Raw genomic sequence first — 21,447 nt, 5'->3', positions numbered from 1 at the left:
ATGGCTCTGCACTGTGATGAGTATACTAGAGGGAAGTGTGATTGCAGGGACAGGTGCTCAAAGGTCAGAAGTCCTTCGTGGAGCCTGGCAGGTCGCATAGGAATCGGGAGAGGGGGGGTGAGGGAGGCGCAGATGTCCAAGCGCCAGGGAACAGGATGTGCAGAGGCACTGAGAGGACCCGAGAATGCTGGAGCCTGGGACAGGGGGGACCTGGGTGTGGCCGGCAGTCAGGAGCTCAGAGTCTGTAGAGGATGAAGCTGGAGAGGTGAACAGAAGATAGATCTCGGCTCAGCAAGGTGGCATTCCGTGATAGAGTCTGTCCTTGTCTCTCCTCCGGCAACGTGGCTTCCTGGACTGACCAGTCACTACTGGTTTTTTGAGGTTTAAATTTATTTGAGCTCCTACTATGTGCCAGAGACACCACTGTAGACCCAGCAGTGCAGGTCCCCCCACTCTTGGAATTTGCAATGGACAAACCAGTGCAGCCAGACGGGAGGTCCTTAAGTAGGTCCTGGGGGTTGTGGGGTGTTCTGGATAGAAGGAGTGTTCAGGGGAGGGGTGGAAGGGAGAGCAGCAGGGCATGTTTGCACCCCAGTAGAAGATGCATAGAGTAGAGCATGTGGGACTGGGCAAGGATGAGCCACTTTCTGTTTGGGCAGAAAGGTGGGATGACAGGGATGTGAGGCCTCGCAGGAAGAACTGGTCCTGGGGGTCTGGGCACAGCTCCCCTCGGCAGCCGTGTCAGCACAGGGCGGCCTGCTGAGGCTGGCAGTCTGCGGCTTGGTCTGTGGGCGCTGAGGCCAGCACTGGGGGAGGCCTTGGGGAGAGTCTGCTGACCGCCTGCTCTGTGGTGAGCCCAGGTTGTGGTCTGATGGAGGAGGCAAGGGCCCCAGGAAATTGATGGAGGGGGCATTTTGGAGGGAAGCCACAGAAAAGGAAAGCTGGAGGCTCTAAGGTCAGTGCCCCAGGTTTTTCAAGGAGGGAAGAGAGGAGGCCTTCCATTGCTGAAATGGGCAGTTGCAGAGCTGGGAGAGAGCTTGGTGGATGGAGGGGAATCGGTGTGAGAGAAGGAAGCCTGATACCATCCTATGGATACCAGTTTGTATCTCATGTATGCCTGGTGCTGTTCTTATATGGACTTAAAAACTCAATTTCTGATTCTAAAGAAGTTAATATAAAATTAGCAGAATCATCTAGTCCAGCTCCCCTATTGAACAGACCAAGAACCCAGGAAGGTAAAGACTTGGGCCCATGATATGCAGTGAGCCCACTCGGGGCAGGGAGCAGGGGCAGCCTGGGCGGAGCTCTGTCCTCCACCCCCTGCTGGGCACAGGAACAGCATCCCCTGTAGGTGGGGGGTGACTGCATGGCCACAGTTCTGGCATCCTGACTCCACAGGACAGCCAGTATCACATCTTGGGGTGACCACACCAGATGACTTGGTTTGAAATGGTGAAACCTTCTGGTGGTGCTTCCTTCTATTACCATGATGTATAAATAATTTAGAGACATTTCCTGCCTTGGGACAAGTATGAAGAAAGTTTAATTTAGAAAGGAAGTCTCAGAGAAAGACACATTAATGTGTAACTTCCAGGAACACGAGCCTCCACGGCTTGTTTGGTTCCTGAGGGATGTGAGTGGGACCCTCTTGGCTCACAGGGGTTCTGTCTGAGGAGGGGTCCCAGCCGAGCTCAGGAGTCCACCCTCAGAGACCTCGCAGGTGAATGAGAGATCTGCCATCGCACCTTCCACCTGCAAACTCCATTCCCCAACACCGTCATTCCCCTGGGCCAGAAATGACCATGGCACCAGTGAATTTCCAAAACGTGGCCTGATTCATGCTGTAGATGTCAAACCCGTGGACAAAAATAACCAATTACTACACGAATATATGTAAGGGGTATTATAAGTGATATATTACATGTGCCCCTTTCCTGTTGTTCTACTTCCAAATTGACTGAAATCCAAAAATGTCATTGTACAAAATTTATATTTCACTAAAAAAAAAAAATTAAGTAGAACATTGAGCAAGGCACGGTGCTGTCTGCCAAGTCATCTCCCATCCAGAAGTACCTTCTGGTTTCTTCTCCCTCATGTGTTCCGACCTCTCTAGTACAGCTTCTGTTTGTTTATTTATTTATTTATTTTAAACTCACTAAGCTGTATTAATCTAATCACAGCACCTTCCAAGAGCCTCATTCCTTTAGGCTTACATGCCCACTATCTCAGTCCATATTTTGTTTATTTTTTTTTTCCAGTATAGACTGGAATGTGTTCCATTTTATTGCCTGATTTTTTTTTAACGTTTAGGTTTTATATCTACACTCCAAAAACTGAAGCATTCCAAAGACTGACATTTTTATTACATCAGTCTGTTTACTAATTTCCCATATTACCAAGTTGGCATGCTCCCGTGGCTCTGAGGTGGCATCCTACCGGTGTCCTTGCTAGCAGTCTGCTGGCCTGAGCCTGGGTTTCCAGCACCTGCCGCAGCGAACGGTTTGGGAGCCGCCAGCAGAGAGAGGGGATCGCCCAGAGAGACAGACGCGGCCTGTGCTATTCTGATCCCCAGCAGCTCCTGAGTGTTAAAATAGCTGGTGAGTGTGAAGGGACGTGAATGGGGCGGCTCCGGGGGCGGCAGGAGGGTGGGTGCTGCTGCCATGGAGAGAGGGCTCCTGCTGGAATTGAGCACGGAGGGCGTGGTGGGCGGCACAGCTGGCACCCCCGGGGATGCTGCTGCCTATAGGGGTGCAGACAGGCGGAACCCCGCTGGGCCACGCAGGTGCCCCCTGGGGAGAGGCAGGGCACGGACCTCGTGCTGAGCTCAGCAGGTGCTTCATGCGTAAGCACGTCGTGCCAGCATGTATCCCGAACAGAATCTGGGCCTCAAAGCATGAGAAGGAGCACTCTACATCATTCGTCCAGTTACTCATTTACAGACGTTTATCGAACAACTTGTACATGGCAGACGCTGTCCTCGTCGTGAGGGTACACAAGTCCTCTGAGCATCAGTCCTGGAATAACTAAGTGCCGATCCCAGTACAGCACGGGAAAGGGCTATGCTAGACTTGGAGGCAGGTCCTTCCTTCCGGGAAGGACGTGTGGCCCGGGGCTCAAGGACAGAGGAAAGCATCGCTGTTCCTCTGCCACCTAGGCGGGGGTCCACGAGATTCCGCTGTGGGCACAGAGGGCCGGGGCAGCCAGGCTCAGGGCACCTGCCCCAGGGAGAGCAGACTGAATTTCTGGTACTGCTTGCTTGTCACCTGCCTGTCTCAGCCATCCATGTGAAGGGATGAGCTGCCCTTTGGCATCTGATTTCAGCATGTCCTCTAACATCCAACGAGCAGGTGTCTGATGGGTGGGCTGGGATGTGGTGGACAGAGCCAGGGGGTCTGCGTATGGGGCTCCTCCTCAGTGTCTCCTGCCACCTCCTGGCTTAGGAAGGGGCAGTAGAAGGGAATCCTGCTATGTGCCAGTAGACAACTTTGGACACCCTTTCCCCCATCACGCAGCCTGCTGCTGGCTTATTTGTTACTTTCCATAGATTAGAATATGGTGTTCTTCGCTCATGTGTCTGTGAATGTGGAAGTGCATATGCCTGGGAGAGTGTTTGGTAGAATACATACATGGTAACTGTGATGCTTGGTGGGCTTGTGGGGGACTCATTTTCTTCCTTTATGCATCTTTTCTGACTTTTCTCAGTACTCCTTAATCATTTTTTTGTAATGAAATTGTTAAAAAAAATATTTTGAGAAATAGATACTTGGTTTCCCCTCTTAAGATAAAACACGGAGAATAGCATTGAAAATTACACCAGTGGATGGTGCTTACCTCTTTATTCGAGAGTGATCTATCATTCACAGTGGCTACCTACTTTGTGGGTGCTCTAGGGAAAAAAAAGAAAAATCTAGAGAGCTTAAAACAGTTGTTAAAAAAATCATAAGTATGTGTTGATTTTAGGGGATTATTGCTCTTCTACACATGAATAAACATTAAAGAAATTGATTCTCCGCTCATCCCCAGTCTCAAAACACAACACTTGTCACAAGTGGCTTTATGGGTGAGTTTTACTAAACCTTTAAAAAACAAGAAGGCTACACAATCCATTTCATGAGGCTAGGTTACTCGAACATGAAAATCAGACAGGGAATGTACTAGGAAAACGTTAAAGGCCAATCTCACCTTTGAGCATAGTTGCAAAATGCTAAATACGATACTATGGAATCCCTCAGTATATTATAGGCATGTATATTACATACATACTTATACACTATAATATATACAATCTACATATGTAATATACATGATGATGAAGTGGGGCTTATTGTGGGAAAGCAATGATGATCTAAATCAGAAAGTCATTTGATAATTGGTTAAATTCACATATTAAAAGGGATAAACCATATGGTGATCTCAACAGGTACAAAGAAGGTGTCTGATAAAATTAGATACATATTTCTACCTTCAAACAAAGCCTTATTAGCAAAACAAGAACAGACGGAATATTGTTTAACTTGATAAGTGGTATCCAGCAAAAACCCACAGCAGAGATCATATGTGGCCAAGGCAGGGGGTGGGGGGAGTGGCGGGGAGGATTTTAGAGGCAATTCTGTTAGTTGGGAACAAGACAGGGATGCCAAATAGCACCCCTTATAATTCAGCATTGCCCTGGAGGCTCCCACCAGTGCAGCAAGGCAAGAAAAAGAAATGGGAGGTACAAGAAAATCATTTTGTGCAGGCAATGTAGTTGTCCATATAAAAAAATCTGAGAGATGCTACATAAAATCAATTAGAGCTAATTACAGAACTCAGCAAAATTTCTCAATTGGAGATAAATATACAGGAATCAGTTGGGTTCCTATATATCACTAATAACCATTTAGAAACTGTAATAGAAAAAAATTATACTTACAGTAGCAACCAAAACTGTATGGTACCTAGAAGTAAATCTAATGAAAGATATGGAAGAGTTTCATGCAAATAACTCTTAAAGCATCACCGAAGGACACAGAAGATCTGATTAAGCGGAGACATACATCATGTTAGTGGATGAGAGGCTTGATATCATAAAGATACCTGTTTGCTCTATAGATTCATACAGGGTGTTCGTGGCATTTGGTCAAAAGATCCTAAAATTCATATGGAAGGGTAAAGGCAAGAACTGTCAGGATATTTTTTTTTTAAGATTTTATTTATTTTTGACAGAGACAGCCAGCAAGAGAGGGAACACAAGCAGGGGGAGTGAGAGAGGAAGAAGCAGGCTCCTAGTGGAGAAGCCTGATGTGGGGCTCGATCCCAGAATGCCGGGATCACGCCCTGAGCCGAAGGCAGAGGCTTAACGACTGTGCCGCCCAGGCGCCCCAAGATATATTTTTTTAAGATTTTATTTATTTATTTATTTATTTGAGAGAGAGGGAGACAGAGATAGCAACAGAGATAGAGCACAAGCCGGGGGAATGGGAGAGGGAGAAGCAGGCTGTCCGCTGAGCAGGGAGCCCATGCGGGGCTTGATCCCAGGACCCTGATATCATGACCTGAGCCGAAGGCAGACGCTTAACCGACTGAGCTACACAGGTGCCCCAGTCAAGACAATTTCTAGAAAGAATAAAATGGTGGTGGGGGGGGACCTTCCCTATGGCCTATAGTTAATACAGTGTGGTGCCAGTACTGAAATAGTTCAGTAGAACAGAGTAAAAGATGCGGACCTGTGCGATTTGGAAATTTGATAAGAAAAAGGTGGCCTAACAGGTCAGTGGGACAGGGTTGAACTAGTCAATACATTGAATAAATTGTGAGGACAAAAAGTACCTCATGCAATATGCACAAATAAATCCCAAATGGATTAATGACCTACATGTGGGAAGCAAAACCTTAAAACTTCTGGAAAATATATGAGACTCACCTCATGGCAGGAAAGGTTTTCTTAAAATTTAGATACAAAACCCACTAATAAAGGAAAATATTGATAAATTTGTGTTAAAAATTTTTACTTCTCTATGACTAAAGACACCACAAATAAAGTGAAAAGGTAATGCTACAGACTGGAAGGAGATAGTTGCAACTCGTGTGATCAGCAGAGGACTAGAATCCATAGCGTATCAAGAGCGCCTGCAGGGGCGCCTGGGTGGCTCAGTCAGTTGAGCATCTGCCTTCAGTTTAGATTATGATCTGAGGGTCCTGGGATGGAGCCCCCTATTGGGCTCCCTGCTCAGCAGGGAGTCTGCTGCTTGTCTCTCTCCCTCTGCTTCTCCCCCTGCTTGTGCTAGCTCGCTCTCTCTGTCTCTCTCAAATAAATAAATCTTAAAAAAAAAAAAAAGCCCCTAGAAATTAGCCAGAAAAAGACGTACAATCCAGTGCGGGGTGGGGGATTTGTAAATTCTATGAATAATTCACAGAGGAAAGACCCGAATGCTCAAAATATACAAAAATACATTAAATTTCCCTAGCAAGAAAGATATATTAAAACAAGATACTATTTTGTACCTATCAGATTGTAAGAAAATTAGAAGGTGGGCTATGTGAAGTGTTGATGAGCGAATGACACTGCAGGCTCATGGGCTGCTGCTGAGAGTGAAAATGAGCGCTGTCTTGCTGGGAAGCCACCGGCAGCCTCCGGCACAGGCGCCGGCAGTCACGTTCTAGACGCAGAACCCAGGAGACTGTCGTGTGTGCGCACAGAGAGACAGGTCTGTGGACTTGACTGCTTGCAGAAAGGGGAAAGAACTTGGTGTCCATCATCAGGAAACACGGGGACAGCGTAATTCACATAAGCAACCACATGATGAAATTCGATAAATCTTGAAAGCATGATATTGAATGAAGAGTTGCAGAAAAATGTGTAGTACGGCACCCTTATCTGAAGTTTAAAAACACTCTAAACAATATACCGGTGATGCATGCTTACTTGTGAGGCAAAACTATAAAAACGTGGAGGAGACAAGGACGCATCAGCTTCTGGAGTGCGATGAGCTCTGGGGAGATAAAAGGGGGAAAGGGGGAGCAGAAAACGAAGAGGGCTTTTTACCTCGCTCGGTCTCCGAGGATGAAATATTGAGATTTATCGCATCTGGGCAGTGGCTGAACGAGTAGAGTTTGTTAGATTAACTTCTGTTCTGTCTACATACTTGAAATGTGTCATGGTTTTTAAAAATTAATTTTTCTGAGATAAAAAAAAATGTCCCTTTCCAAGTCGGCAGTAATTCAAAAAACATTTGAACTGATTGCTGTTGGCCACGCACGAATGGCAGTTTAGTACGGTGGGTTGAAGCTCGGGCCGTCTTCCAGGTGCGAACCCAGCCCGGCTGCTTCCTGAATGGGGGCTTCCCACGAGCTGTTTAATCTCTCTGCCCTGGGTTCCTCGGACCTAAGACGTAAAATGCCACGGCTGCTGCCATTGATGCTGGTGAGGATGATGCAGATTAGTGCGTGCTCACAGAGTGGTCACAAGGGTGTGACGAGTTGTGTGCGTAAAGCACTAGGGAAGTGGACTCTATCACTGTGCCTGAACGTGACACCACTTACTTATTAGATGCGAGGGAGAGTGGGGGAGGGGATGACTAAGCTTGGTTTCAAGAACTCGTGCAAGTAGACGTTGCGTGTGGTGATGGTTGGTCTTCTACTGCAGTAAGACAAAAATATCTCTCAGCTCTCCAAAATTAACCTGTGGGGTTGGAGATGATTCAGCCCCCAGTGACTTCACACGTCTCTGCCTCAGTTAGCTCTGGTAAGTGAAATCGTCACTCATTCACTTTTCAGAGCTGGCGATAAATCAATAGGAGAAACAAAATCAACATGGAACTCTGTGGAAACATAGAGAATTCCCTCTAAAAATGAAAGCGGCATCTATCTTCAGGTTTCGATGAATATGTGGTATTGTTCTCTCACATAATAAGAATGGCTTTTTTTGTATTTAAAAAAAAATGATGACATGTAAATCTCCTTGCTAGATGGGGATTTAAACTGAAGCCTATTTAATGTCTCAAATAAGTGAGAAATCACAGACATTAGGGAGCCCAGGATGGTTTTCTGAAAGCAGATGCCAGAAGGCAAAGATTGCAGGCTTTGTCTGGAGTTGATCTGAGCTTGGGCCCAACTGCAGTTCTGCTGCTTACCAGCCCCATAGCTTTGGGTGAATTACTTAAATCTGCTGTGGCTCGGATTCCTCATCTGTAAAATGAGACTCCCCAGCCCTCTTCTGAAGAACTCTTGCAAAGATCAAATACATACTGTCCACCACCCCAGGAACATAATCTGTGCTCAGTAGTTAATAGTATCTGTGACATGATTATTAATTAACCTAGCTGCTCAGCGCTGTTGGGTGGGTTGATTGGAGGGGTCTCAGACAAAATGAGATAATGAGCTGGTAGGTCTTCCTTACAGGTGACCCTGCCAGTCTCTCTTCACCTTACTTGGAACAATAAGTTAGTTTAAGGCCCAGGAATTTTTTGAAATGAAAAAAATACTTGGTCTTCTCCTTAAAGATGATCAAATGCTGGGGGCGCCTGGCTGGCTCAGTCGGTTAAGCCACCAAGGGCAACGCCCAAACTCTGTGCCTGCTTCCAGGTCTGGGCCAAAGGCAAGATTTCCAACCAAGCCCGAGCTGGAGGGGGAACGACTGATCAGTGCGACACCCCCTCCTCTGCATTTGCTTGTCTGGCAACTCGGTCCTTCCTCCTTCCACTTAACTGAAGCACTCATCGTCATCCTGGACTCATCCCTGCCCCCCCCACCGCAAGTCATCAGTGCTGTTCCTGAGTGCCCCTCCCCCATAGGACAAGCTGAAATCAAAATCACAGCGCATTTTACTGTCTCACTAATCGCCGTGGCTTCCTGCTACCTTGGAGGAATATCTCAAGGCACGTAAAAGTGTTTCAAATCCTCTTATTAGAATTTCTGAAAATTTTATGGCCCATTTCTTGTCAGATCTGATTAGATCATTACTTTTACCTTATAATTTGGCTGCGGAAAAGCTCTTAGGATGAGGAGGAGGAGCGCCAGCTCTGCGTGTCCTTGCTGTCCACTTATGCTGGCATGACGAGTGCATTGTCTTCAGTCCTCAGTTTTGTTGCTTGCAGGAATCTTCTGAAATCATTGGTGCGTTTTGTGAGGGTTTAGTTAAAACTAAGTAATGTAATCACTGAGTCTGTCTAACCAAGCACACATAAACAAATGCTGAAATAAATCAAAACTTTTGAAAGGGGATAAACAAGTGAGGGATACACTACATACCCCCAAACCCTGAGTGGGGGACTTTCCGCACTTCCCCTAGAATGCTACACACCAGTGGGTCCCCCGGTCAGCCTGCATGTTCAGTGTTAGGAAAGCTTAACTTCTCTCCTAAGAAAACAAGGAGACAGGAACAAAGGTTCTAGTATTTTCATTTTGCGCACCGTGGAGTGTTACCCAGCAGAGGCTGCTGCCCAGCATGTCATGGCGACCCCACCTGTAGGACCCACAAGTTGCTTGCTTCTTACTGCAGAAGTGGAAATTAAGGGGACCTCAGGTCTCAGCTGCAGAGGTGAGCCCAGGGGATAAGCACTCAAGGCAGTGGCTCTCTTGGAAAGGGTAGGGGAGGCCCAGCCTGGAAGAAGGCTTAAGGGTGTGCTGGACTGACCTACAGTCAGAAAAGTGCATTCCTAACCCTCCCAGGCCATCCAAGTTCTACTGTGATGCCTTTTAAAATTTCCAAAAATATCTTTTCTAAGCCTCAAAAATGCCATCTCATTCAAGTATGAAAGGGACTAGCCCAACAAAGCCTTTTTTCCATGGGCTTCTAAGCTTTGATCATTTCTCTGTGGAGAGAGGGGAGGATCCAGGTGTTTGCTTGTCCCTAACTCAAAGACCCCACCATCCCTCAACGGTCCCCTTTCATTGTACCTCCTCCAGTGCCATGTTTTTAATATTCCAGGGTTATACAAGCCACAGCTTTCTACAAGGGAAGGACGGTGTTTCTAGTTTGACTCCACTGGAGATGCAACAACTCAGTTAGTAGTCTTCCTGGAAACCATAACTCTGTTGGGTTCGCATTTCAAAACACTACTTAAGGTTGCTTAATAGTCTGTCCCCATAGCTACATAGGGACAACCAAGAACTGAAGCAGAGGCCGTGTCTTCTCTAGAAGGTGTTTTGTCATTGTCATGGATATCCCATCCTGCAGACCACTGGCCCCCAAAGCCAACCCCTTCCTCATCGTTCACACAGAGAACAGACAAGGAAGCAGGCAGGGAGGGGAGAGGGTGTCGCTTTCCCCACTGGCTCCTGGCCCCTTATCAGTAGTGAAGGAGGGAGTCTGAGGGACATGACCAGTCCCTCAGCTTTTCTAGGTGCATGTGCAGGTGAACAGAGAGACAGGTGCTCATCATAAAAATTCCAGTAGTTTCTGAGGCTGCTGCATCTGAAGGAGGCTTGCTTGCACTTTTTCCCCAACAGTTACATGTAAGTGATTGAGGGCCAGAAATTTGGACTGCCACTAACCGCCCTCTGCTCGGGGTCTTGCCCCTCCCACGTTCCTCGGACGCTGGGTCTCCTGCTTTGACAGATGGTGCTTATTTAAGCTGCACACATTGTTTTGCTCCGGGTTCCGTCTCCACTCCTAACTTCTACTTCCCACTTTCAGCTGACTCTCTCCCTTGCCGTCATCATCTTAGGCTGTTTACAGAAGTGACGCGAGCCTGTGTGTAGCACTGGCTGTGATTAAACAGATCATTTCTGATTATATCATTTTGACGCAGCTATCCACACTCGCATTCACGTTTCCCACGCACCCCTTAACTGGCAGCAGAGAAGTCTGGAGAGTATGAAGAGAAGGGTGCAGTCTGTCCCCCAGCCCCTCTGGACCTCAGCACATCCTGGGCGGATGCTCAATGCTCTTCGCCCCTCATAACCAGCATATGCTTTATTCTGCCCCAAGTGAACGACCTGCTCTTACCTCACTGGAGCGCGTCTGCCTCGTTTCTGCCCGCTCACCCGGCTCCGTAAGATCTTCCTGCTGTGTATCGCCACCAGTTTGGCCTTTCACCGTCTGGGAGAGCTTAGTGTTGTCTAGAGATGTGGAAACGTCACTCGTGCTACAGCTGAACATTTATAGAAGCATCAACTCAGGCCAGCCCCAGCCCTTTCCCATTTAACGAGGGACCCACTTAAATTATTTTTTGCTTTCTCCAAACTAGTTGGCTACCATTGTCACGCCAATCTCCCAGCGTAACTCTGGTACTTTTCTTTTCCTTGTACATATTCTAAAAGGGCTTATTCTCAGAGCACTGACCCCACATGGCTCTCACTTGAGCTTCTCCATCAATCTTGGTGCAAGGAAGCCCCTGTTTATGCTACAGTGATCAATTTCACAGCGTCCTCCATCTTGTCTCATGGTACTGGCCAGGGGAGCTCTATGGTAGCTGCATAATCACATTTTTGTCTCCATTCTCAGATATTCTGAGGTGCCGTAAACAACTCTTTAGCTTTCGTGGCTGGGGAACGGGAACTTTTGTACAAAGACGGTTAAGAGAATTATCCCTGGCCAGAACAACCTTCCGAAGGCTTGTCCACAGCAATAAGGGGACGGTTTTCGCCAAGACCCAACCTGGATCTCTTGGTGTTTTCCCAAAACAAATATGTGTCCACCGGTTAGGCCTGTTTCCCCAAATATCTAAGTCCACTCCTGATCTTGGCTCCCAAGACTCGTGTTCTTCCTTTCAGCCAGCAGTGTTGTTCCCTGAAATATCACCCACATAGGCCCCTGCAGAAGGTTGAGAGAGAAGAATGGATGAAAGGAAGCAGGCCCAAGATTTCTCTGTGCAGAAGTCTTCTGAATAGGACCGCCCCTCTGGCTCTCCCTCATTATACACGCCCTCCCTTTAATCATGCACACATGTTGGAGACATTGGTTCTCCTCACCCCTGCCCAGCAAATCCCTGGGAGTTGTCAAAGTTGACCAGAGTATCTTGATTTTATTTCTCCCAATCCTATCCCAGCATTTCTCGTAATATTTACCACAAGGTGATTGTGTGTGTGTACAAATTTTGTAAGGTTCAGTAAGTTTGAGAAGTGGGTAGACTAAACAAAACTACACAGGTATCTTTACTGTGGGACTTCTCAAAGCCTTTAATAAGCTTTGGCAAATCCCCAAGAGCCAACCATAATCTGTGGTCATCCACAAGCTCATTGTAAGTGACCACAGACCCTTCTCTCCCAGGGCGCCCAGCGGGACTAGTGTTCGGTCGGGTCCATGCTGGGGCATGTCCTGATCGGTGGGTCTTACAGGCAGCATGTCAGAGCCACCTAGGGAGTTTGGGATTACCAGCCCTCCCCTGCAGATTTTCACCCTGGCAGTCTGGGGTAGACTGGGAGAATCTACTTGTTTGTTGCTATTTTTCTTAAAGCTTTCTTGGTGATTTTGATGATTCATAGCACATGGGCTCCTCTGCTCTAGGCTCTTCATATTTCAGGCTTCAGAGACGCTATACCCGTGACCCTCCTGAGCCGTCACCCTGGAAGCCTGTACCCTAAATCCCCTTATAGGTAAATAACACATTCTTATACAGTAGACATGGCTGAAAACTTAGCAGGAAAATCACCCGAAGCCTTTGCGATCAGGGGGAAATTACTGGCCTGTATCTTTGACTGTAGAAACCACTTTGTAACATGGTGGCCATCCCCATCTATCCACATTCAAGTCTGCCATTAGCTGTCCCCAGCTGTTCTCACTCAGGCCGTTTGGGGCTATTTCGCATGTTTCTGCATGTTGTTCCATTTGTCTGTGTCTCCTGTCCCTGCAGGACCATATTCCGAGTGGGACCCAAATGGATACTTTGGGTGATTTCCCCCGTAGCACTTCATATAGAGCCAGACTCACAGGAAGTGCTCAGTAACTGCAGAGCAACCAAAGGACAAAACTTTGCCCAAAATGAACAAAAAAGGGTCAGGCTGACTACAGAAAGCAAATAGAGAGGGGTGGTAAATCGGTAAATGTGGCAACGTGAGTGTACAGCTTACCTGCTGAGATGACAGGCGGGTATGTATGATTTTCGGCCGCCCTCTGGAACTTGTATCACTTCTCTGTTCTTCAATTTTTAACTCAATGATGTATGCCTCACTGGTGGTTTCAGAGAATAGGGTGACCGACTTGTCCCAACGTGCCTGTCGCTTATCTAGTTCCGGCACTGAAAGTCAGCTATATGGGAAACCCCTCAATCCTGGCAAACCAGGGCAGTTGATCGCTCTGCTCAACAGACAAAAAGGATTCCTTCACCAGACGAACTTGGGAAATGCTACATCACTTCCGTCCACCTGAGTTATTGCTACCGTAACAAAGCAAATCGGGGCTTCGAACAACACAAATACAACATAAATGTATCCTCTTACAGCTCTAGAGATCAGAAATCCTAAGTGGGTTTTACAGGGCGAACAACTCAGTGTGTCCCCAGGGCTGCATTTTTCCTGGAGGCCCTAGGGGACATTGTGTTTCCTTCCCTTTTGCAGCTTCTAGAAGCCAGCCACATCCTTGGCTGGTGGCTCCCTCCTCCGTCTTCACAGCCAGCGATCACATCACTCTGCCCCCTTACTTCCACCATCACATCCGGCCCACTCTCTCCTGCCTCCCCTCCTTCACTTTGAAAGACCCTTGTGATTGTATCAGGCTCACCGGATGATTCAGGGTAATTTCTCCATCCCCAAATCCTTAACTCAGTCACATCTGCAAAGTCTCTTTTGCCGGGTCACACTCACAGGTTCCCGGGACTAAGATGTGGACATCTTTGGTTATGGGGTGGGGTGGGGTGGGGGATTATTCTGCCTACCACACCCAGCCCTCTCAGAGAGTCGACAAAACACCTTAATGTATTAAAGGAGTATTTTAAAGTCTCACAGGAAAAGAATCTAATTGCTTAACCCAGGATTTTCCAAACTTATTTGGTCAAGAAACTCTTTACCCTCAAGGAGCTCTTCTTGTCATCTCTTGGAACACTGCTGCTCTCACTGGAGGAGAATTCCATGCAGTGTGCACACCGCTGAGAGTCCAGAGGCTTCCCATGTGATGTGCAGACAAGGACAATTTTGAGGGAATTGATTTATAGATCCAATTCCTCTTTCTCTCTCACCTCAATACCTACTCTTTCTATGCTTGAGAAACAACGTGAGGTCAAAGCGTGGTGGACCTCTCTCCTTGCCACTGTTTTACAAGTCAGAGTTCTCACCCTGAAGACTCGTACTGGGACAAATATATCACCCTGCGGGGCAGAACCTCCCTGATGAGACACAGGGAGGAAACGAGGCCCCAGTGTTGGTGGTGCCTCTTTGATCAAGGTGCCATAATCCAGCCCTACACATCTCATTTGGAGGTGCATTTCCAGTAAAAATTTACTTTTTATGTTTAGTATTTATCAACATTTTAGTATTTTATATTCTACCCCAAAATAAAGTAACTCACTCTAGAAGAAATGTTTTAAGGCTTGGAGATTCATGATCACTGGAATCATCTTTTAATTTAAATTCAATTTGTATGCATCCTTTGGCTATAGAGAATTATGATGAATTGATCAAATAAAACATTTTCAAGCATAAAAATATATTAAGTTAAAATTCTCTGATGTCATCATACATGATACAATTTCAAGGGGGGAAAAGAACAATTTCTTCTAATTTTTTTTGAAGATTTTTATTTTTTTGAAGATTTATTTATTTATTTGAGGGAGAGAGAAAGAGGGAGAGGGAACAGGAGTGGGGGGTGGGTAGAGGGAGAGGGAGAAGCAGACTCCCCTCTGAGCAGGGAGTCTGGCGCAGGACTCGACCCCAGGACCCTGGGATCATGACCCAAGCCAACGGCAGAGGTTTAACCAACTGAGCCACCCAGGCGTTCCTAACATTTCTAATTGTTAAAGAAGAGCTTGCTCCTATCATTTTAAAATGGACAATAATGGTGTGTTATATCACTGTAGTGCTATGTTATATTGGACATATTTAAAAGAATGATTTAACAGGCTAATTTTTAAATACTCCCTTTATAATATCTAGAAATTATATCTATTCACAAATTATAACTATTTACCCTTGCTGTCAAGTTAAGGGTGCAGGGAGGTGCGTAGTTCTTCAAAATTCTTATGGGAATATGTGAGCAAAAGGTGTGACAGCTACTGGTCGAGACAAGAATGTTGGGATTGCTGGAGGGGAAAAGACTAGCAAGGAAGCCTTGATTAAAAATGCCAGCTTCACCCAACAGTTAGAGTGAAAAACTATGAAGCGCCTGGAGCAGAGCCAGCCAGCACTCCCTTCCTCCCCCCAGCACCTGCCCCGTACCACCAGTGCGTGAGGCACCGGGCACACGGCAGGGCTTAGACACACGTCCCCGCTCTCACAGAACGTACATTCCGTGGGCACGTGCGTATCTGATCTGCTGCCTCTGTCGGCCCGTGCTTGCTGCATTCCTAGAGCGCCTCTGAATGTACTTCATTCTCAGGCAGCTTTTAGGAGCTGTATCTACAAAGAAATGACTCCTTTGTTTATATTCTAGAAAGGATCCATCTCGATTCCATTGTTCCGTCAGCAGAATACCTGAGTAGGCAAACAGCTATCCTAGTGCAGGGCCCCTACTCAAAAGTCTTCCGTGGGGTTGCCTTCTAAGCCCACGGCACAGCCGTCTGAGCATCCCCATACGTGCAAATATTTGTCTTTGGAAAACGAAGTTGTTGTTTTGGGAACAAAAGTCATTCACACAGAAGTCTGGTGACCATACTAGATGGTCAGACAGGGCAGAAATACGTTTTGCTACAAACTCTGGGAGGGCATAAATCGGGCGGCCTGGGCCTGCTCATGGTAAAGAAGAGTCAAGAGATGCTGTTGATTCCCTCTGCACCTCGACTGAAGGGAACGTCCCACCCAAGTCTGGGTCACTTGCCTGGGAAGTTGCTTGAAGATTCCGTGGTTTCAGACTTGAAAGAGAGCGCGCTCCCTGGGCTGTAGGACGCCCGTGGCCCCGACTGCTTTACCGCTGCTGATCCTGCCACACCAGCCCCAGTCTGGGCCGCGCCCCTCGGGGCCTGTAGCTGGAAGCCTGAGAGCAGAAGCCGCTGTCTTGGAAGGGCCTAGGGCTGAGGGAGCGAGGCGGGGCCCGTCGTGAGGAGGCAGGTGGGTGGAGGAAGTGCCTATGAGCCCTGTTTGAATTGTGTGGGAGTGTTTATGGAGCCTGTCGGTGAGACCTGAGCATCGGGTGTTAATCACTGTCCATTGGGCGAATGAGTCCAGGGTGGGCAGGTTGCGTGGAACATGAGGTGGGGCAGCCAGGCGAGGCCTCTAGAACCTGGTGTGTATGGCCACGTGTCCACTCTGCCTGTCCCATCTGTCACTTCCCTGTGGCCACAGAGCACTGGATATAGTCTCTATGGATCCTAGAAGGGTCTTCAGTTCTCAAAGGAAAACTATTTCTTTAAATATGAATTTGCACTGTATTTCACTACTTTCTTCTTCTTCTGCAGTGTTTCTCTGGTATTTTACCTAGCAGACACCATTTCATCCTGTGCCCAGAACTGACCTGGGGGCTGTGGGAGACACTGTCTCCGTCCTCGGGCAACCTGCCTCTCTTCTGGAAGAATAATACGCATACATACTGTAGAGTGACAGCCAGTAGGTTTCTAATGCCAGCTCTAGCTAATTGGCGACTTCATGGACTATTTCATCAAATCTAAGACACCGTCGATTGTAAGATGCTATTTTATGTGCTCTTAAGAAAGAAAAATGTGCTGCCAATTAAATTATGAGTGACTGCTTTCTTTTTACTTAGAAATTTTATACTTATTGAAAGATCCTTTTGGACTTACTTAGACGTAGTGGGTTTTTTTTAACATCTATTACTCTTGTTCATTCATAAAGTGGGAAATAAGAGAAATTAATTGACTTTGGTTGTTCTGAACTTCTTCACATTTGGAGTACTACTCGTCTGAAGCATCTTTGACTTGGAGTTGTCGATGCGTGTGTTTCGCACACAGTGCCCTTATGTTCTCTATGCCAACTGAGAGCCTTGGTGAGGCAGTATTTCTTCGGGTGCTCTTGACTTTTCTCCCAAATCTCCAGCTCCTGTTGTGCAAATCCCCATGCGTGTAGATAATGACAACCACAGCACAAGTGCCCCCCGGCAACAGTGACCGTAAGACACGTATCAATTTCCAAGATAGGAAACGTAAGAAAAATACACCTTAGATTCAAAATATGGATTCTGAGGCTCAGTCAAAAAGACTGCCATGATCAGCTACCCATGTCCACCCTGGGAATGGCATTGGCGGTCGTGCTACGTGCTTGTCATTAAGCAGTAATTTGCACAACGGAATGGTGGAGTTCCCTGTGAGCTACTAGGGTCAGGAAAACCTTATGCAGGAAGAGGTCTATAAAGGTGAGATGTGGCCCGGAGAAGAGGCAGCCACTTCCAGAGAAGGAAGAGTGCAGTTTAGAAGATCCAAGAGGGTACATAAGCCTGGTATGTGGAGAGGACGCTGGAGCAGTCCCAGGTTTTGGTGGCATCTGGTGAGGGAGCTGTGGGCTAGAAAGGCGTGAATTGTTGCTCTAGGAACGTAAGCTCAAATTAGTGTGTTTCACTTGTAGAAACGTAATAAATGGTTCTATTTCTATAACTTTTCTGTCTTGCCTCACAATAGGTCCTGATGTTTTTAGTTCCAAGAGCCTTGCCCTTCAAGCCCAGAAGAAGATCCTGAGCAAAATAGCCAGCAAAACCGTGGCGAACATGTTGATTGATGACACCAGCAGCGAGATCTTCGATGAGCTCTACAAAGTCACCAAAGAGCACACCCACAACAAGAAGGAGGCCCACAAGATCATGAAAGACTTGATCAAGGTGGCAATCAAAATCGGAATCCTCTACCGGCACAACCAGTTCAGCCAGGAGGAGGTGGTTACCGTGGAGAAGCTCAGGAAGAAGCTGAACCAGACCGCCATGACCATCGTCAGCTTCTACGAGGTGGAATACACCTTTGACAGGAACGTGCTCTCCAAGCTCCTGCACGAGTGCAAGGACCTGGTGCATGAACTGGTGCACCGACACCTGACGCCCCGGACCCACGGGCGCATCAACCACGTCTTCAACCACTTTGCCGACGTGGAGTTCCTCGCCACCCTTTACAGTCTGGATGGAGACTGTCGGCCCAACCTCAAGAGAATGTGCGAAGGAATCAACAAATTGCTAGATGAGAAAGTCCTTTGAATGCCTTCTCTCCTCCTGGACTTTGCCGACTCCAGTCACAGCGCCCGGTGTGGTCCAGGTTAGAGCCCAGAAACCAGGAAACCCTTGTCCCAGATGCCCGTGTCCTGCCCTCGTTACCTGTCTGCTGTTGAGGCCGGATTTCACTCAGGTGTGTTTTCCCCCTGAGCCCACTGACGAGCTCTGCACTTCCAGTCCCCTTGGTCTGCCAGCCCGAAGGACATTTCATCTCTTCTCAGCGGAAGTCTGCTGGGCCCATCGCGGTGAGCTCGCTTCATCTCGTGGCGTGACGGAGCCCTGGACCAGGAGTTGGAGGACATGGCTCCCAGCTTCACCAGTACGGCCATCCTCGGGATCCTGGGACCACGATGCCCGCCTGCCTACCTCCCAGGGCTGCTGTGAGGTTCAGATGAGGCCGCATACGTTCACGCTTTTGAAACTCTAACGTAAGGTCTTATATTTTCTCTCTGGAGTGTGAGAGGGATCGACCTGGATCCAGACTACTGCAGTAGCAGAGAAGAAACGAGTAATAGTGTCTGCTGGGCCGGGTTTACGGTCTGTCTCTACATGTGCTGTTTCAGAATGAATACAAAGGTATGAAGAAGCATAGCTGCAGATTAGAAAACTGTTTTCCGAGAGTTGTGTTTTTTAGGTGCCAGGTGCAGGTTTATGATCCTGCAGAGGGAGTCTTCCCAGCGGGGTGGGGTGGGGAGTTTCCCACTCCCGACACGGGGGGCAGAGAACTGTGCCCCCCGCAGGCCTGGCCTCCCCCTCCGAGGGGCGCCACCCGTGAGCTGCGGGAGGGCTCATCCCAGCAGCGCGGGAGAGCGGGCAGAACGAACCCCATCCATCCCTCCTGGCCGTTCACAGTCCCATTGTGCTAGTTTCTTTGGTTTGTCAATAAATTGAAAGTACCCGTCAAACAAGAGGTTTTGGAGTTGTGATTCCAAAATAAAACACCTGGGAGTTCGATACGGCGTTAGGAACAACGGGACTGAAAGGCAGACAGGGATATCAGGAGCTGTGCATGCAGACCCCCGGGGGGTAGTGGGGGGGACACGAGATGGGGGCATGGGCAGCTCGCTCCCGGACACACGGCCGCCTCCTCTGACCGGCTCCCAGCCTCGCTTTCACGCTGTGGCTTCTGACAGATTCTTACCAACTCAACAAACATCAAGACAGGGCATTTGCCGCCTTCTCATGTTGTCTGCAGGCACCTTGTTAGGAGACTTGCTCTTCCTGCATCGCCTCCCATCCCACTCTGCTTCTATACCTGAGGATAATGTCAAAATTCCACATTAGCTCAGTCCATGGCTCAGCCCCTCAGAAGATGGTTTGTGGGAGGGTGTGAAACGACATCCTGTGAGCCTCCAGTGGCCACACAGCCTCACGTCAACATCAGTGCAAACCACGGTTAAGTTCTCCAGCTACCACACTCAAAAGTAGTTCATAGGAGGGGTGCCTGGGTGGCTCAGTCTGTTAAGCATCTGCCTTCAGCTCAGGTCATGATCTCAGGGTCCTGGGATCGAGCCCCACGTCGGGCTCCCTGCTCAGTGGGGTGTCTGCTTCTCCATCTGCTCCTTCCCCCAGCTCATGCTCACTTTCGCTCTCTCTCTCAAAGAGACACATTTTTAAAAACAAAATAAAAATTAGTTCATAGGAAGGATGTCCGGGAGAGAATAAGGAACAGGTAGGTCAGCCTCCAGCCCCTCCTCGAAGACCTGAGGACTGAACACTGATGCCCTGTGCCCTTGTGGCCTGGGGAGGTCGTTCTGGCAACGGAAGCTGCAGGTGACAGGCTCCTTCCTTCCAGGTCGCCCACCAGGCAGCAAGCAGCCCAGCAACAGCTGAGTTTTCACATAGAGTCTTCAATGCCTGCCTCGGTGTACTCGTTGGATTAAGGACTCCTTTCTAGTTTGAGAGATGGTTCTAGAAGCAGCAGGTCCTTTTTTCACTAATAGCTACCTGGAGAATTCAGACCTACCAGGAATGGATGGAACTATCTTCCGTCCATCTGCGACACAGCAGGGAAGAAGGCGGGATCCCCATGTTCTCCCCACTCCGCAGGTCGCACACATCAGTGCCTGACAGCCTGTGAGTCCTAAGGAAACTGGGTCCTCCTTGTTCTCGGCAGAGAAGGACCAGCACTTCCACCAGCATGTCTCAGCAAGTGCAAAAGCAGAGGGTAGACCAAAATATGTTCGGCTGCCTTAAACCTCCCCACTGAGGCAGCCAGGGGGCTCCCTGGTGAATGGCCAGTTGGATGCATCTCAAGCTTCTGAACAGTAGCCGGGGGGGGGGGGGGGGGGGGGGGGGGAGGGTTGGGCTACCCGGGCACAAGTAACCCATACGCCTATAAAAATAGCCCAGCCCAACCCCATGTGTACATTTTAAACATAACCATTGGCATCTAAACTCCAGTGATTATCAAGTTTCATCAGCCAGCTAAGAAGCTTACATATTTCAAACACTTTACATAACAATCTAGTGAACCAAAAAAAAAGAATCGCATTATTGGTTTATCCTAAGGACTCTACCCACATCACTCTGTGGCCCTAAAAGGCTGTTTTGGCTGAAAAAAAAAATGCTTGATGCTTTCCAAAACAGTGCTCTGTAGATGGCATTTGTGCTCAGAACTGTACAAAATTTTCAATAATGAGAACCCGCAACAGCAAAGTTGGAATATCTGCGTTCAGGTGGCACCCAAAAGAACGCCGATTTCACGAGAAGCAGCAGGACAAAACCACCCCGCTGAGCAGGCCCCGCGGGCGCGTCAGAGCAGTGCCTGGCTCGGGGGCAAGCGTGCAGACAGCGCCTGCTCTTTCAGAGTGGGGGAGGCAGGAGCAGTCTGCCCCCGTCGTTGGGAAACATCCCTCGGTCTTCAGCCATCTGTGAGCACCCAGGTCTGTCCGCTGGGAGGACAGAGGACTTGGGCTGAAATCCCCGCCCTCCCGTCCCGGGGTGCGTGTCCTTCCTCAGGCATCCGAGCCCTGCAGGACCCCGTTTCCTGCCGGCTGGGCCTGCCGTGTCTGTGGCGCCCTTCCTCCCTGGCTTTGCATCTGTTGAGTCTTGACACCCTCAGCAATCCAGGTCTCTGCTCAGTGACAAATCAAAATGAAAAGACTTCTCCATCTGTGCTTCTCCTCCAAACTCCCATCTCCCCATCTGTACATTCTTCAGAAGCAAATCAGTACATTCCCTGGCTACTCAATGAACTTCTTACATCCATTTATATTTTTTTTAAAAAAAGA

At 48.2% G+C, this 21,447-nt stretch overlaps 1 protein-coding gene across 1 annotated transcript in view; it reads left to right on the top strand.

Annotated features, from left to right (window-relative positions):
* TIPE3 (TNF alpha induced protein 8 like 3) overlaps nucleotides 1-19,140 on the top strand; it is a 34,310-nt gene extending 15,170 nt beyond the window's left edge. Inside the window, exon 2 of the mRNA XM_045812161.2 lies at nucleotides 17,637-19,140. Within this exon, the coding sequence (XP_045668117.2) occupies nucleotides 17,637-18,199 (563 nt within the window). The 3' untranslated portion in view covers nucleotides 18,200-19,140. The remainder of the gene's footprint in view (nucleotides 1-17,636) is intronic.
* Nucleotides 19,141-21,447: the final 2,307 nt, after the last annotated feature.

The sequence above is a fragment of the Ursus americanus genome, chromosome 36, assembly GCF_024610735.1.
Source record: "Ursus americanus isolate L20-20 chromosome 36, mUrsAme1.1.p, whole genome shotgun sequence".
Taxonomy (NCBI): Eukaryota; Metazoa; Chordata; class Mammalia; order Carnivora; family Ursidae; genus Ursus; species Ursus americanus.
Note: the sequence above shows the minus strand (reverse complement) of the source record. Positions and strands in the feature narration are given on the sequence as shown.